The sequence below is a fragment of the Rhipicephalus microplus genome, chromosome 7 (genome assembly GCF_043290135.1).
Source record: "Rhipicephalus microplus isolate Deutch F79 chromosome 7, USDA_Rmic, whole genome shotgun sequence".
Lineage (NCBI taxonomy): Eukaryota > Metazoa > Arthropoda > Arachnida > Ixodida > Ixodidae > Rhipicephalus > Rhipicephalus microplus.
Genome location: NC_134706.1, coordinates 26971490 through 26985806, shown reverse-complemented (window position 1 = coordinate 26985806; position 14317 = coordinate 26971490). Strand labels below are relative to the sequence as shown.

General features: G+C 44.2%; 1 protein-coding gene across 2 annotated transcripts in view; it reads left to right on the top strand.

Annotated features, from left to right (window-relative positions):
• Window positions 1-14317, top strand: part of rho-5 (rhomboid-5) — a 49268-nt gene that overhangs the window by 11869 nt on the left and 23082 nt on the right. For both annotated transcript variants that reach the window (XM_037430558.2, XM_075868871.1), the window contains exons 2-9: window positions 36-467; window positions 2124-2244; window positions 4663-4839; window positions 6992-7129; window positions 9736-10008; window positions 11181-11320; window positions 12388-12499; window positions 13269-13343. In XM_037430558.2, coding sequence (XP_037286455.2) covers window positions 94-467; window positions 2124-2244; window positions 4663-4839; window positions 6992-7129; window positions 9736-10008; window positions 11181-11320; window positions 12388-12499; window positions 13269-13343 — 1410 coding nt within the window. In that variant the 5' untranslated portion in view covers window positions 36-93. The remainder of the gene's footprint in view (window positions 1-35; window positions 468-2123; window positions 2245-4662; window positions 4840-6991; window positions 7130-9735; window positions 10009-11180; window positions 11321-12387; window positions 12500-13268; window positions 13344-14317) is intronic.

Here is a 14317-nt window from a genome sequence, read left to right as displayed (position 1 = left end):
TTCTTATTTCGCTCTCTTGCCTGTTGACTGATCAGGAGGCCAGGAATCCGGGGTCACCATTGACGGCGCGGCGACTTGCGCGGTCCCCTTGACATGGAGTGCCCCCCGCGGGGCCTCCGGAGGGGCCGTCTCGTTCTAGGGGGCCGACCGCCGACGCTAGACCTCATAGAGAACCCGCTGTACGAGGCCGAAGGACAGTCTCCCGTACCCGCACCGCGTACACTTCCACCGGCGCGGACACAGCAGCAGCAGCAGCAACAACAGCAACAGCCAAAGAAGACTCATCAACCAGCAGCCATGCATCATACCTACCCGCCAACATCGCAGCAGCCATACGGTGGCCCGCGGGGGTCGTCTGCGCAGTCTTCACTGTCGTCTGCCGTGGTGCCGACGGCCGTAGCGCCGGCAGACGATGACGTCGAAGTCCGACGAAGGCCCAAGCTGTCGCGAAGTGAGACCATCAAGAGGTGAGTTGAACATTCGATCACCGCTGTGCCTGTCATGTTAAAGAGCCAAATTTCACATGTCGCTGTGAGACAATGCGTAATTGCATCTGATAGAGTGTTATGTTGGGCAAGTTGGTGCGTGGCTTAAAGGGGTGCTGGCACCAATATCCGATAGTGGGTGTACACCTATTCCCAAATCTGCTGCATACAAAAATCACTCTGAGCAAGTTTGATGCTCAGTGAATGCTGATGAGGGATTTAATTTCGGAATTGAAGTCGATGTTCGCATGGTTCTTTTACTGGTGTCGAAACTAGCATGACGTCAGGCTACAGTGTTGATTCTGGTAACCGACATCAGTGGTTGTGATGTTGTCAGGTATGAAAACATGCACAGTGGGCATTCGCACATCACCAAAAACATTGAAAATGGCCACTTATGCACCATCAATGGAGTCGTGCAGCGTAGCCACCGTGGAAACTTCGCAAAACTTTGCACAAGCATGTGGCGAGTAGCTCACGCTGTGTTGCGAGTGCAAGGCACTGTAGTAAGCGAAACTAGCTTTTAAATACGTGTTGTAGATAATTACTCAGTCTGCGCTCACCCTTACTAGTACATTATCAAGGGTATTGATGGCTTCCTTTCATTTGACAAAACAAAACACTGAAAATTTCTGTGTCAGTACCCTTTTAATGAAAGATTTGTCGGGCAAACTGAGAACAAGGAAGAAAAAGAAAACACTGAAAAGACTGGATATGGTGCCAGCTATCATGATATAGTACTACGGAGCTGGTGCCCTATCCTGCCTTCTCTTTTACACTACACAGTAGCAACACTGATTTACACTGGAGCAACATTAGAACACGTAGGATTTACACTGGGAGTAAGTGAACGTATTTCATGATAGGCACATAAATTAGCTTCTTTCCGCTATGTCATCTCTTCCTTTGTATAGAAATAGAATCGTTAGGTTAAAGAAAGCAGAAGTTGGTGGGTTTGAATTGAAACTTTTTATTTGGCCGAACTTGTGGCCGGGAAATAGAAAGAAAACTGCAGTACACACTGTACACTGATAACGACGAAGAGAGCGTTGGCCGTCGATTAATTCTATGAGCAGCCAAGCGTGCCGGCTTTTATACACGTATCATCGAAGACTGCAGCGTTGTCGCTAGCGGCTGCTCAAGTTCTAGAACTAACTCTAAAGTTTGTGTTGATCACATAATCTCTTCAGAAGGTTCTAAGATTATCTTGCTAGTTCCCTGTCATTTGGGTGCGCTTTGTGCTACAGAAAAGTTACATTGTAATGGGGTGCTAACGTGAAAAGAGAATGAAAATAGCATGTGTGAAAGTATCTTCCGCCCATCAGGGTGCAAGAAAAAAACAAAGTGTTTGGAACGTATAACAAATTCCTGCAACTTTGCTTGTACTTGGCGGGCTCACAAAATATTAGCAGCAATCTATTTGTGAGTCGATAAAACTTCAATACCGATGTTATTCATTGGTTACATTAAGATCCCTTCAAAAACTTTTTTGTTTCCTTTGGTGAAATGTCTTGCCAGTGCATGAGTTATTGATGGTGGCGTAGTGGATTAGGGATTCGCTCTGGCTCTAGTCCAACACTTTTACAATATGTTTAAGTGAAAGTTTTCATCTTCCTCTCTACTTTTCCACATTCGCAGATACGTGAGGAAAAACACTGCTTCGTTTTTCGGTCTCGATGAGGAGTCGGCACCCGAGAGCTGCCAACGATGGACGCTGCGGCGAAAGAGACTGCTAAGCAAACGCTACGGCGAGATCAAGGTGAGTCTGCTTCCATAACTTTAGCGTGCAATTTTAGGTTTGGCGTAAAGTGGTAACCATGGCACACGGTGTGAAACTAGTGATAGTGATGTAATGCTGAGATTATATTTCAGACTTGTTACTTTACTGTACCCGGCTGAAAAGTAAATCCAACACCAGTTGAAGCCTAGAGGTCGTCCCGCGTGCATCTTCTTTCGTCTTTGTCTTATTCTTGCTGCTAAAATGCACTGCAGTCAAAACCAACTAGCCGGACCTTCAGCATTAACTTCAACGCCAGTTTTGTTTACAAAGCAAGGGGAACCGCAGGGCAGCTTTGCTGAAAGCATGATGCTCACATCTTGACGCTGGTGCCATTCTCAGAAATCATCCTACTTCATTATGCCTTGCAGATTCACTGTCTGCTGTTTGTAAAGCGAATGTGTGTTGGGATGCGGTGATGAAAGTGCTGCTCCAATTGCTCCAAAGTGCTGCATTTTTTTGAAACTGCTTGTAAACAGCTCCGAAATGGCGTTCGCGAAACTAAAAACAGTGAGATTGAACCGTGTGACCAGCCAGCAAGCCTGAATGAAAACAAGAAGCTGCATACTGTCATCGAGTATGCAGCTTGTATAATAACTGTATACTAAATATTGACAATGCTACACATACTTGCATTTACTCTATATATCTAATAGAGGCATAATTTGTACCTTGCAAGCATACTACATATTTTGGGGAAATGCGTGCAAGATTTCTGAGCCGTACTTGTCCCTGCGGTAAAAACTTTGATATGTGACTGATTAAATTTAACTCTTTCATCAGCTTTGACCTTGTTTATGTCACAAGAACAAGCGTTTTAAATGTTAATTCATTTAGCTTATTTGATTCTTGAAATTTTAAATGCTGGCTACTTTTGCAAAATACGAAAAGAACGCTTACTTGGTGTTGGTAGTTCATCCATCACGTAACTGATTCTTGTGATTTGCAGTGGTTATTATATCTGCAATATGTTTAATAATAAATAATAATATATAGGAGACTGAACTGATGCATTAAAGTCCAGGAGTCGTTAGGAATATTTTGCTATCTGCTCCGAAAACGCCTATAGCTGCTCCAGGTAATGATTTTTTTTGGCGCCAAAAAACAATATAGGCTGCTCCAAAGCACCATTTTTCCTGCTCCGGAATCTCCAGAACACTGAAAAGCCTGATTCATGGTTTAATCCAGGGTTTGTTACAACAGAGTAAATACAAATACTAACTAGTAATCATAATTATAGCAATGATAATTCTGTCCACAGTAGGCTATTGCAGGATGTAAATCGTTATGTTGAAATCAGCAAGTGGCCTGGGATTTAAAAAAAAAAACATTTGTTGCTGTGTTTCGCACGCACATCTGTGTTTTATGCGTCACTGGGCTTTTGCTCTAGGCCGATGTTTTTTTCTTGTTTTGGTTTGTGATGCACCATGCATCTGGGTCATGGGGGCCCGCACTTTATTTCCGGAAAGCTAGCACACATGTCGCTCTTACAGCTGCATGGTCGCTTTGTTGGTATGGCAAGCTCGCGTCGGTGCCTCGAGCTAGGCGAAATTGCCGTTTATTCTTCTTCGCAATATTCGCTCTCGCAACTTGCCAATCTTGGATATTATGAAGACTCGTTCGGCTGTGTTGACCGCTGTTGTTCGATTAAGTCTATCTTTCAAGGCGTGCTGTGGCACTTTGAAGTGATTTTCCGGCTTCTCGGCTTTTAATTTGAACTAGCTGTTGATGTGAAGGAGCGCAGTTTTTGGTGTAGCATGACAATGCTTGCAAGTTTAAAGAAGTACACGGTGTGGCAGGTAAAGAATCGTTTATCTCCTTTTCTTTAAGCTTGCTGAACTGGTGGATTTCACACTATGCACATGTACGTTTAAGAAGTGAATGTGGTGAACATTGTTATCTTCCGCATATTTGTACTATGGTCGTGAGTAGTGACTGCCGCAGAATTTGTTCCCTTTCTTTGCGTGCACATTATTGCAAATTTCATTGCTTGTTGCATTGAATGTTACTTCATATTATTTCTTTCTTTTTTTCTCTCTCTCTTTTTATGTGTAATGTCATTCGTAACTTCGCGCTTGTGTTGTGTTGCTGTGTTGTGTATTTATGCCCTACTCTTGCCTAGGCCTCCATAGAAGTCCGGCAGTATGTAACTAACTAAATAACTAAATAAATAAATAAGCTACAGTAGAAGCTAACCGGTGTGCACACGACTAGCCAGCATGACCTGAAGTGGCGTGCCAAATTATTGTGCTTTATGAACATTGTCCTGGGGCTTTTTTGCTTTGCATACATGTTTTAGGCATTTGTTAATTCAAAATGAGTGTGGATTAGCAAAGTTTTGCGGTATTTTCTAAATGGGGTCGTATTAATTCTTTTTTTTTTTTCCAATGACTATCACAGGAGCAGTACATGCGATCCAAAGACTGGCACCTATCGCACCTTCAACCTCTCCGCGCGGACGACACCCAGGACGCGGTCGTGCGGAGGTCCGTCTCTGCGAGGGAGACCGCGGCTGAGCCGTTTCACCGGGACCCCGTCTACAAGATGACCTGGGATGGCCTTACCTTTCTCACGACGGTGAGGGGAACCACGCTTTGGCAGATACAGACTTGGCTAGACAATATGTTGAATACTTTCCAGTGCGGGTGAGCAGTTTCGGTGTTAGTACCCGCTTTTAGCTTAATGAGTTTGAGATGAGTCGAAAGTCTGTTTTTTTTCCCACTATCTTGTTTTTTGAGAGGATGAGACATCATCAGTGGTTCTTAATTACTCGTAAATGATCTACCTTGTAGAGATTTGGCCGGTGAAGAAGGCAACAGTGGCCATTCATTCGGGCAATCACAAAATACAGAAAGCTTGATTGGGTTTACAGAGTGCACTGCGAACCGAGGAAAATCGGTATAAAGGTGTTTCGATACACCTGGTAAAGACGGTAGTTCAGACATCTGCGTTTGCAGCGTAAAATTACACAAGTATTGTACAGTGTTATACAACAACATGCGGCACATTATACAATGTGTTATAAAATCTTGCACTGAAACACTCATCAGAATAAAATCACGTAGCGTTGAAATAACTACTCCCAAGTTCGTTTAGAGACTGAATCACTGTAGTACTTATTAATTAGCAAGCAACGGTGTAGCACACCTTTACTCGAGACTTTTATTTTTCATTGTTTTTGGTGAGTCACCAGGTGAACATGATGTACAGACGTACCATGGGAAGGAAAACGTTGATTCACTGGTGTGATGCAGTTTGTTCGATGTAATGGGCATCTATTTTTGGATGTTCGATAGGTAATTTGGTGATTGAACATTGCTGAAAAAAGCCTTGCACCAATACTTGAAATACATTCAGATCCCACTATAACAAAGATGCATATGTCGCAAAAATAACTTTGTCATATCTAAAAATTTGCCATAAAGGTGTATTCCTAGCGCTATATTTGTTGCAAGACTATTCTTGATTCGCTTCGTTATAGCCGATATTTTGTTATATATGGTTTTTTATATCAAGGTTTAAGTGCAGTAATGCGCATCTCCCTCCTGTGGTAGGGCAAGGCACTGCACACAACAGCTCTGTGACATCTATGTGTTCCACTGTTTTCTTGCCTCTTGTTTGCTGCTTCACCAACATATCATGATGGGCACCAAAGCTAAATCAGTATTAATTAAGAGATTCTTAATTAGGTGCATATCTACTTTGTGTGCTAATTATGATCGACTCTCTTTTATCTTAGCACTATTTTCATAAACTTTTTGTATTACTTTTTTGTGATGTTATACCTGTATGTTTATTTCATATTTGTTGTACATGATTGACTGCCATTCCTGCTGCTTTGTCAACTTGTGAACGGGGTCAGGACCTCGTCAAGCTCTTGAGCTTTTAGTCCTGTACTCCACCTTATCTAAAGGAAATAAAATGATTGATTGATTAATTGATTGACTATCTAGAAATGCATCAAACTCCTAAAACACATTTCCAAGGCATTCAAATGAGGTCCACAAGAAAAAGATAATTAGATAATATTTTGTTTTGTACAAGTTTCAGTAATTGTAATTAGCCAGCAATTAATTATATATTTACTCTGCAAGCAGTCAGATTTACTTTTTTCACCAAAAAAGAATGAGTGTTAGGTTCAAGACAAATGCCCTGTTTGTTTTTCGGTTGCATTCGTTTCAAGCAAAGAAAAATAATACTGTGGACATCGGTCTTAGAGCACGGCATGTCGAACGATTGTAAAACATGGTAGTGTCTCCAGCAAAGTGATCCTCTGCAGCAATACGCAGCACAACAAGGTCAAATGAGGCTAGTTCTTTACTCAGGAAGCCTGCAGAAATGTGTGCACTGTGTTCCAAGCCATTTGAAGACTCGCGCGGTGCACAATGTGCCCCTAGAGTTGATGTGTACAGTTGCATGCAATGTTGCTGATAGGGGATATGTATCGCCCAGGACGTACGAGCTCAGGGTAAACATTGTTTTTTTTTTTTCAGTGTTGAAGCAGCACTAAAGCTTAATCAGTTCCAATTAAGTGGTTATTTAATTAAATGCTTATTCAACGCCCAGGTGTGAGCTCATAGTAAACATCAAAAGAAACAGTGTCTGTCGTCCAACTATTTTTTCTGCTTCGTGTGTGTACGTTTCCAAAAGCTCAGTCTCCGTGTGCTTGCCGGGTGTTGGGCGATTTGTCGCGGAATCCCCTAAAACGGCACAATTCCCGTTTTATCAGGAGGTGCGGAAGCGGCTGTCGGGAAGTGCACAGCTGGCCAGGCGGGGTTCCCTCCGCCGCAGCTTCATGCCTTCGGCGGAAGACGTCAACGTCCCTGAGGCCGTGCCCGAGGGCAGCAGCCTCGGCAGCATCTCTCAGGTGAGTGTGATATTGTCTTTACAAGCAGTGCACTCGAAGGGCACACCAAACGAAACCGTACCAGGCATTGAACACTGTCTGCTTCTTGCTTAAGGAGGGAGGCTACCCCAGAAACCAAATTTTTTTATTTTTTAAGATATCTTAATGAAACTTCAAGATATATTCTCTATATTAAATTAAAAAAAACTGCTAAGTTTCATGCAATTATGTTCAGGGGTTCTAGAGTTACTGAGGTCTCACTGAGTGGTTCACTTGTGTGCCTGAGGAATACCTGAAAGAAATCCCAGGACATACCAGAAAGCTGAAATTGTTTGTGGTCATGCATGGATAGATATCCTAGGGCACTAAAGAGCCGCTTTTTTCTATTTACCCTCCAAAAAATTTTATGCAACTTTGAATTTGATGTAGCCAGAAGGTATGACATTTATCGAAAATTAATTGTTTATAATAACTATTGGCACCAATATTCAAAAAAACAAGCTTGTTATACCCCGGCAAAATCATCCAGGGGAAAATGAAAGAAGCGGCACATAAATCTGATAAGCAGTTCTTGAGAAATCGCTTTCCTCGGCACCACAACTAGATAAAAAAATCAATTTTGAGAAAACGGGCTTTGAATGTTCAGCACATGTGTTTTCTCCAAAAAGCTCCAGCAGAGTAGCTTGAAATGACCTTGTGCACTTTTTTCCTCTTTTGGCTTCCCTCCATCTTCTCTAAGTGCCGTTGGGAATTTTTTTCAGGCGTAGGGCATCTCTCTCAAGAGCTGGCTGCATTGGTTGAAATTTTTTCTGCATCGCTGGCGTAGATGTGAGTTCAGCGCGAACGGCTCTCGACGACTCGCATCAATTTCTTTTAGTTAGGAGATGCGTCTGCAGATGAAGGGTCGACGGCCCATGCACGCTATTAGACCCGATTCAGACAAAGTGCTGCGTCTGGCGATCTTAGCAACACTCGGTGTCACGCTCGACGGCACCGATTCAGAGCACGTGCTGGATCCGGCGATCTCGGACACGCTCAATGCATGCGTGGCTCCAGGTACACACGGTTTGTCGTATTCTGGACTGGTGGCAGCCGACAGCACAGTTTCGCGGCCGCAAGCATCTAAGGACTGAGCACTTGCAGCAGAAAAGTGGAAGTTCGTTCTTGTAGAAGCCACGTAACGCGTTTCTGTGCTTCGAATTAGTGCACCGTCTTTGGCTTCGTTGCCGGCATCACGCACAGCAACAAAGATAAGGGGCGCAAAACTTGTGTGAAAAGAAAAAAAAGAAAAGAAACTGATTGAAAATACAGAGCAAGGCAAAAAGCGGCTCGTAAGCAAATGTCTATCGAGGCTGACAAAGCAGAGTGCGAAAGCGAGACGAGCGCGTCGCACGTGTTATCGCCGTGAGGGACCGCCCCTGCTTGAATGAGCTACTCTGGCCAATCAGCGCTCCCCATTGCATCTTGGGGAAATGCCGATAGCATCTCTACCGTGCCATTGACACCATTTTAAAAGGTGGCAAACGAAAGAGAAAGAATTCACGGTCAAAACAAGACCAAGATGGTGCGGGATGGCCGCATGGTCTCGGAATGGCGTGCGCGAAGTTAGGTTTGATTTTGGCTTTTGAGCGTGTTTTGGGTGCTGCGGCGGCCTCGAAAATAGCATTTCTTTTTTTGCACTTCGAGGTTGAATTAGGCGCCGATATGTACAGAATAGGTTGTTTATGTGACATACAACCTTACAATTTAGTTTTTCAAAAACAGACTTTTTCGCGATTTTTCGGTTTTCAAGGGCGGAATCCCCCCTTAAAGACTGGCTGTTCGGGCCAGTTGGTGGTGCGTGCGCACTTGACGAAAGAAGTGGAATGAGCGGGACAACAAAAGGAGAGACACACGGGACGAAGCGCTTTGACCTGTGTGCCTCTTCTTTTGTTCTCCTGCTCATTGCACTTCACGAGGGTACAGACGCGGTCGCTGATCAACTCAAGGTGAAAAAGAAACGGAGACGTTTTAGAACCCATACGCTATCTTTGTTCACACTAAGCAGGCAAAGGCCAAACATAGTTTGCATAACATCATTTCATATTGTTTCATAACTGCAAAGAAAAAAAAAACAGTGCGGCAGAAATTCGATTTTCAAAGAAGCAAAAACAGGGTGAACGAACGAGGACATTAGTTACAAAAAATGACAAGAGCAATCCCGATAAGTGCGGATTCTGGCTTCTGGAATCTTTATATACTTTTTTTATACAATTTCCAGCGACCGATAGCATAACTTTTGTTCGCATTGCTTTGTATGAAGTATGAATTGCAAAATTTTGCCTTGTTAGGCCTAAGCAGCCGTGTGCTGCTTAGGCCTAACACCAGACGTCAAAGCTCATTGCTCGCTCTCTAGGAGTGTGGGTAAGGGATACTCTGATGATGAAGGCGCAAGTTTTCAATGATACCAAGCAGTTTGCTTTGTTTAGTTCACTTAGGAAATCATGTCCACGATTGTGGGGCAGGTAGTTAATAGGTTATACTATCCAAATGTTGTTACTTCCGTTTCGAATTATAGTAGCTCGCCACCCTTGACCGTTTGTTGACAGGATTCACCTAAAAAAAACTTCCCCCCACCCTCATTGCAGCTGCCCGCCTCCGATATGCTGGTGGACGACGTGTTCTTTGACAACACGCCGAGCGCCACGCCATCTGTACTGGCGGCGGCGGCAGCGCCTGTCTGGCCGATGCCTCGCACCCCCGTGGAGCCGGCTCCACATTCCGCGATGCACCGAACCGCAGCCGCGACGTCATTGCACGGTCAGCGGAAGGAGTCCACCAGGTGGAAGAGGCCTGCCTCTGTCCACGATGATGTCACGGACGGCCGCCTCTCCGTAGGCATGAACCGCATCGGTGATAAGGTACGACATGCGTAGGTCGACAAAGAAAGTGGAGCTCGTTTGGGCTCATTAACTAAAATTATTCTGAACCACACTCGTTCGAGCTCAAACTCGTGAAAATATTACTCGCCTGGGCCCACTCAGGCTCATCCTCACGGATATTTTCATCTACAGTTCTTTTCGTATTTACCATACTTACCGTACCGTATACTTTCATCAGACTAAAATTTTTCTCAAATGGACTCACTCAGACACAAGGCTCAGTGTAGTTGAAGGAAAAATATTTTAGCACAAAGCAACACATGGACGTACAAAGAGGACAAGACTGGTGCTATCTCATATCCTTTGTCTGTGCAACTGCCAGTCCCATCCCCTTTGTCTGTCTGTGTTTTTGCTTTGTGCTAAAATATTTTTCCTTCGAGAAGCCTTGAACAAACTAGCCCTAGAAAAAAATTTTGTGAAGCTCAGTCCACGTCTGAGTGAATCAATTCGTGAGAGCATCGGCCAACCTATGATGACTCTACCACCGTCACTATTCCTTATTTAGTGGGTGATGCTTCTAGCGCTGGGGTAGTTTTGCTTACTGCTTACATTTATAACCGAGAAATTGTGTCGTGTGCAAGAGAAAACTAACTACCTACAAGTGATAAGTTTATTATGTAAGCGGATGTAAGGTCAGGTCTCTTCTTTTATGTTGCAAAAGTGATTATTGCACAGAAGTAATCGCAAATCTAGACCTGCTTCCTAATAAACAAGTGCTCGCTTCATTTTGCTGGTGCTCGTGACAAAAGTTTAGTACAGTGCATATGTGTAATTTGGGAAGTTCAAGAAGTATTGCGTGATATTGAGTAACATTTTATTTGAAAGTTCGATTAACTGTTCATTCGAAATTTCTTTATCGTGGGATAAGTAAAGGTTAGATATTAAACTACATGCATTTCGGCAATCCACTTATTTAAAAAAGAGAAAGGAATAATACTTTGCTCTTTCAACGTGTTGTTCCTTTGGGCTTTTTGTTACTGGAAAACCTTTCGAAAAGTATGTGGTAATTGGAGTATACGCTATTCGGTTTGACAACTTGGTCGAATACTATTCGAACCATTATTTGAAACTTTTGAATATTCTTGCACCCGTATACGGTATGATGGTCGAAATTTTGCCGCGTTCTTATAATGCTGCTGTCGTCACCCCAGGTGCTGGACTGGTGCCTGGAGAACTCCAACAGGCGCCAGTACGGGATGGGCCTGGTGGGCAAGGTGCTGCAGAGGAGCTTCCGGCGCGACCGCATCACGCACGACGTGCGCCAGCAGCTGGACGACATTGAGGACCACAGGTGCGTGCATCTCTTCGTTCATGCTCTCTTTTCGTCTTTCATTTCTATTCTTTATTATTTCATCATTTCGCTATTTATCCACGCGACAGGTCACTTAGATCAGTGTTACCCTGCACTTCTACCAGTCTGTTGTACTTCCTTCCTCCTCACTGATGTGCGCGTTCATGCATGTCCCCCCTCCCCCTGACTGAAATGTGAGAGTGTAAGGAAGGAATGAACTAGAAGAGAGTGCTGCCTTGGCAAGCGAATGCTCTACAACGCCTCTTTTTCTTGCTACATCAGTCTAATACGTGGCTTGTAAGACGCAGCGCATGTATGTAGTACGAGACGTTAGCAAGCCAGTACGTTAGCGTATGTACACTGCCATAACTTTGCCTGCGCTGTATTTGCCCTGACGTAAAGATCACGTGTTGGGCTGATAATCATTTCTTTTTTTTTTTACTTTTCGTACTTCACGCTACCCCCTTCCAGATTTTTCTTTCCTTGTGCATGTGAAGGGCATGTTACCTTTTGTCTCCACTCCTCTCTAGTACCACCTTCCCCATGAGCAGTTTCGATCATGATCGTTGTGATTTAATTGGGACTGAATTTCTTAGTACCCGTTGAACCCCCTTTCAACAGCCTAGTTGAAGTAGCCAGTCACTATCTATAACTTACCCGAAGGTCGTGGGTTCAATCCTCGCCACAGTGGTTGGGTTTTGATGGGTGTAAAGCGATAAAGGCCCATTTACAGTGTGATGCCGGCGCGCTTTAAAGAACACCAGATGGTCAAAAATTGGCTATCAATTGGCCCTTGCGCCAATACCACTCATCATCACCATCGGATGGTGAAAATTGCCAGAGCCCTCCACTGTAACGTCTCACATTACCGCATTGTGGTTTTGGGACGTAAAACCCCGGATATTGTTATATTGCACATCGCTGTCTAAAAAACTCTGTGGCGATCTGGCTGCAATCTCCTCCGAAACCTGCGCGCTTGACTGTGAAAGGTGGCGCGTACGTTTCTTGTCCCCCCGAAAGAACAAACTTGCATTCGTGTGACATTCACGTCTCTACTTGTCGTGCAGGCCGTACTTCACTTACTGGGTGACCACGGTCCAGGTGCTGATCACCATCATCTCCCTGGCCGTGTACGGCTTCGGGCCCGTCGGATTTCACAAGACGCAGAGGACAAGCCTGGTGAGACAATCCGCCTCGGGCACACGCGCATGCCATCGTGCTGTCAAGCAGAATGTGTTGCTGGATTAGAGTCCATCATTGCATATAAACATCACCACAATACGATAGACTGCGGGACTCAAAGAACAAGCGTTAACTCGCACCTGAATCGACAAACATGCTTATGCACGAGACTCAAAAAGCACTTTGTCAAACTAAACTTCTTCACGTTTCATTTTGCCTTTCAAGATTCAGTGCACTCTGAAGTCTCGGAGAAATGATAAGCACACAGGACATTGTAAAGCACAACATCCTTCACCAGCTGTAACTAGACATCGCAGTCTCGTGCCATAATCATGCAGTGGCTAATTATTAATCATAATTATCACATCACATCACAGCACTAAGCCTGCTTGCTGAGACCATACTAACAGTATGCATATTGACAAAGATAAAAATAACTTTGTACATGTCCACAACCATGCGCTCTCACTTCCCGATGGATGTTCGTGCACCTTGTACCGGCGTTGACTGAGCTACTTTCAATTGTAAAGGACCCCATTCCAGTTAAAACTTATCGCCCGCCATTGGCTCTTTGGCTCAAGTTTTGGATGAAAGCCAGTCACAATCAATTAATTCGATCTATATCATGCGCGATCATCCTTGGAAGTGCTTGTGTGGATGAAGTATTTTTGTTGTCCTGTTGGCTGCTTTGCGGCGAAGGGAATCACGTTTTTACGATGTCTGTAGCTGTCATCGACTGACTCCCTTGGTCTGTTTTCCTCCGCAGGTAATGGTGACGACGCTAACGCTACAGCAGGTAGACTTCTACGAACCGGACAACTTCTGGATCGGGCCCAGAGCGGTGAGCAAACGAACTTCTGCTTTACGCTCATTGTCACAACATGCACCGGTCTTGTTAAAATGTTGTCTTGTTAAAATGTAAAATGTTGTCTTGTTAAAAAACCAAAATGTCATTCTGCTTAGACTGAGGATGCGGGTTTGATTACTTTTCGCAGCAGCTGCATTTCAATCGGGACGAAATGCAAAAGCACCCATGTAGGTTCATATTTCAATGCAAGCTTGAAGAACCCCTGACAGCGAAATTTTTGTTTGTTACTATTTTTACTGTAATTTGTAGCGTTGCATATGGTAGTGCCAGAATTGCATCGTAAATGTTCTAATTTATCATGTAATTAATGCTGGTACCGTTAGTTGTGACCAATTTTAGCGTCTCTTCGAAACGTCCGCCTAAAATCGTAAGAAACTAGCACCCCACTACGGGTGAGCGCCTGAGACCACATGTGCTCAAGCTTCGGTTATGCTCAACACACAGTTTTGAAATCGGGAGACCCACGTGCTGTGAAAAACGAAATGATGTGGGATGCTTTGAGCGTGCCCTCGTTGGGAAAAAGAAAAGCATTGCTGGTGTAAGCAGCCAAAACCTTGCCTTGAGAGCAGCCGGACAACAGAACGAGAGGGGCAACATGCAATAGTCCTCGGGTGCCAGTCGGGGTTTCGTGTGCGCCCTGTGAATGTTTTGCAGTGACGACAATACTTGCTGTTGTGTGTGGAACGTCACACGGGGCCTTCATCTACGTCATATCAGCGGCGATGTCACAAGATGCTGAAAACTAATGAGCCCTGATGCTTACTTCAAGGCCAAAATTAAAGGCAACATCCATTAGTCATAATCGGTCAGAAGGGCCCACACATGGTATCAAACTACACTAAGGTCTCGAGTTTCCAAATTTTGTTGTTGATCTTCAGAATTGGTGCAGGTGATCAGAATTTGATGCAGATGGTCAGAATTGGTCTGGAGTTTTTCACTACAGTGCA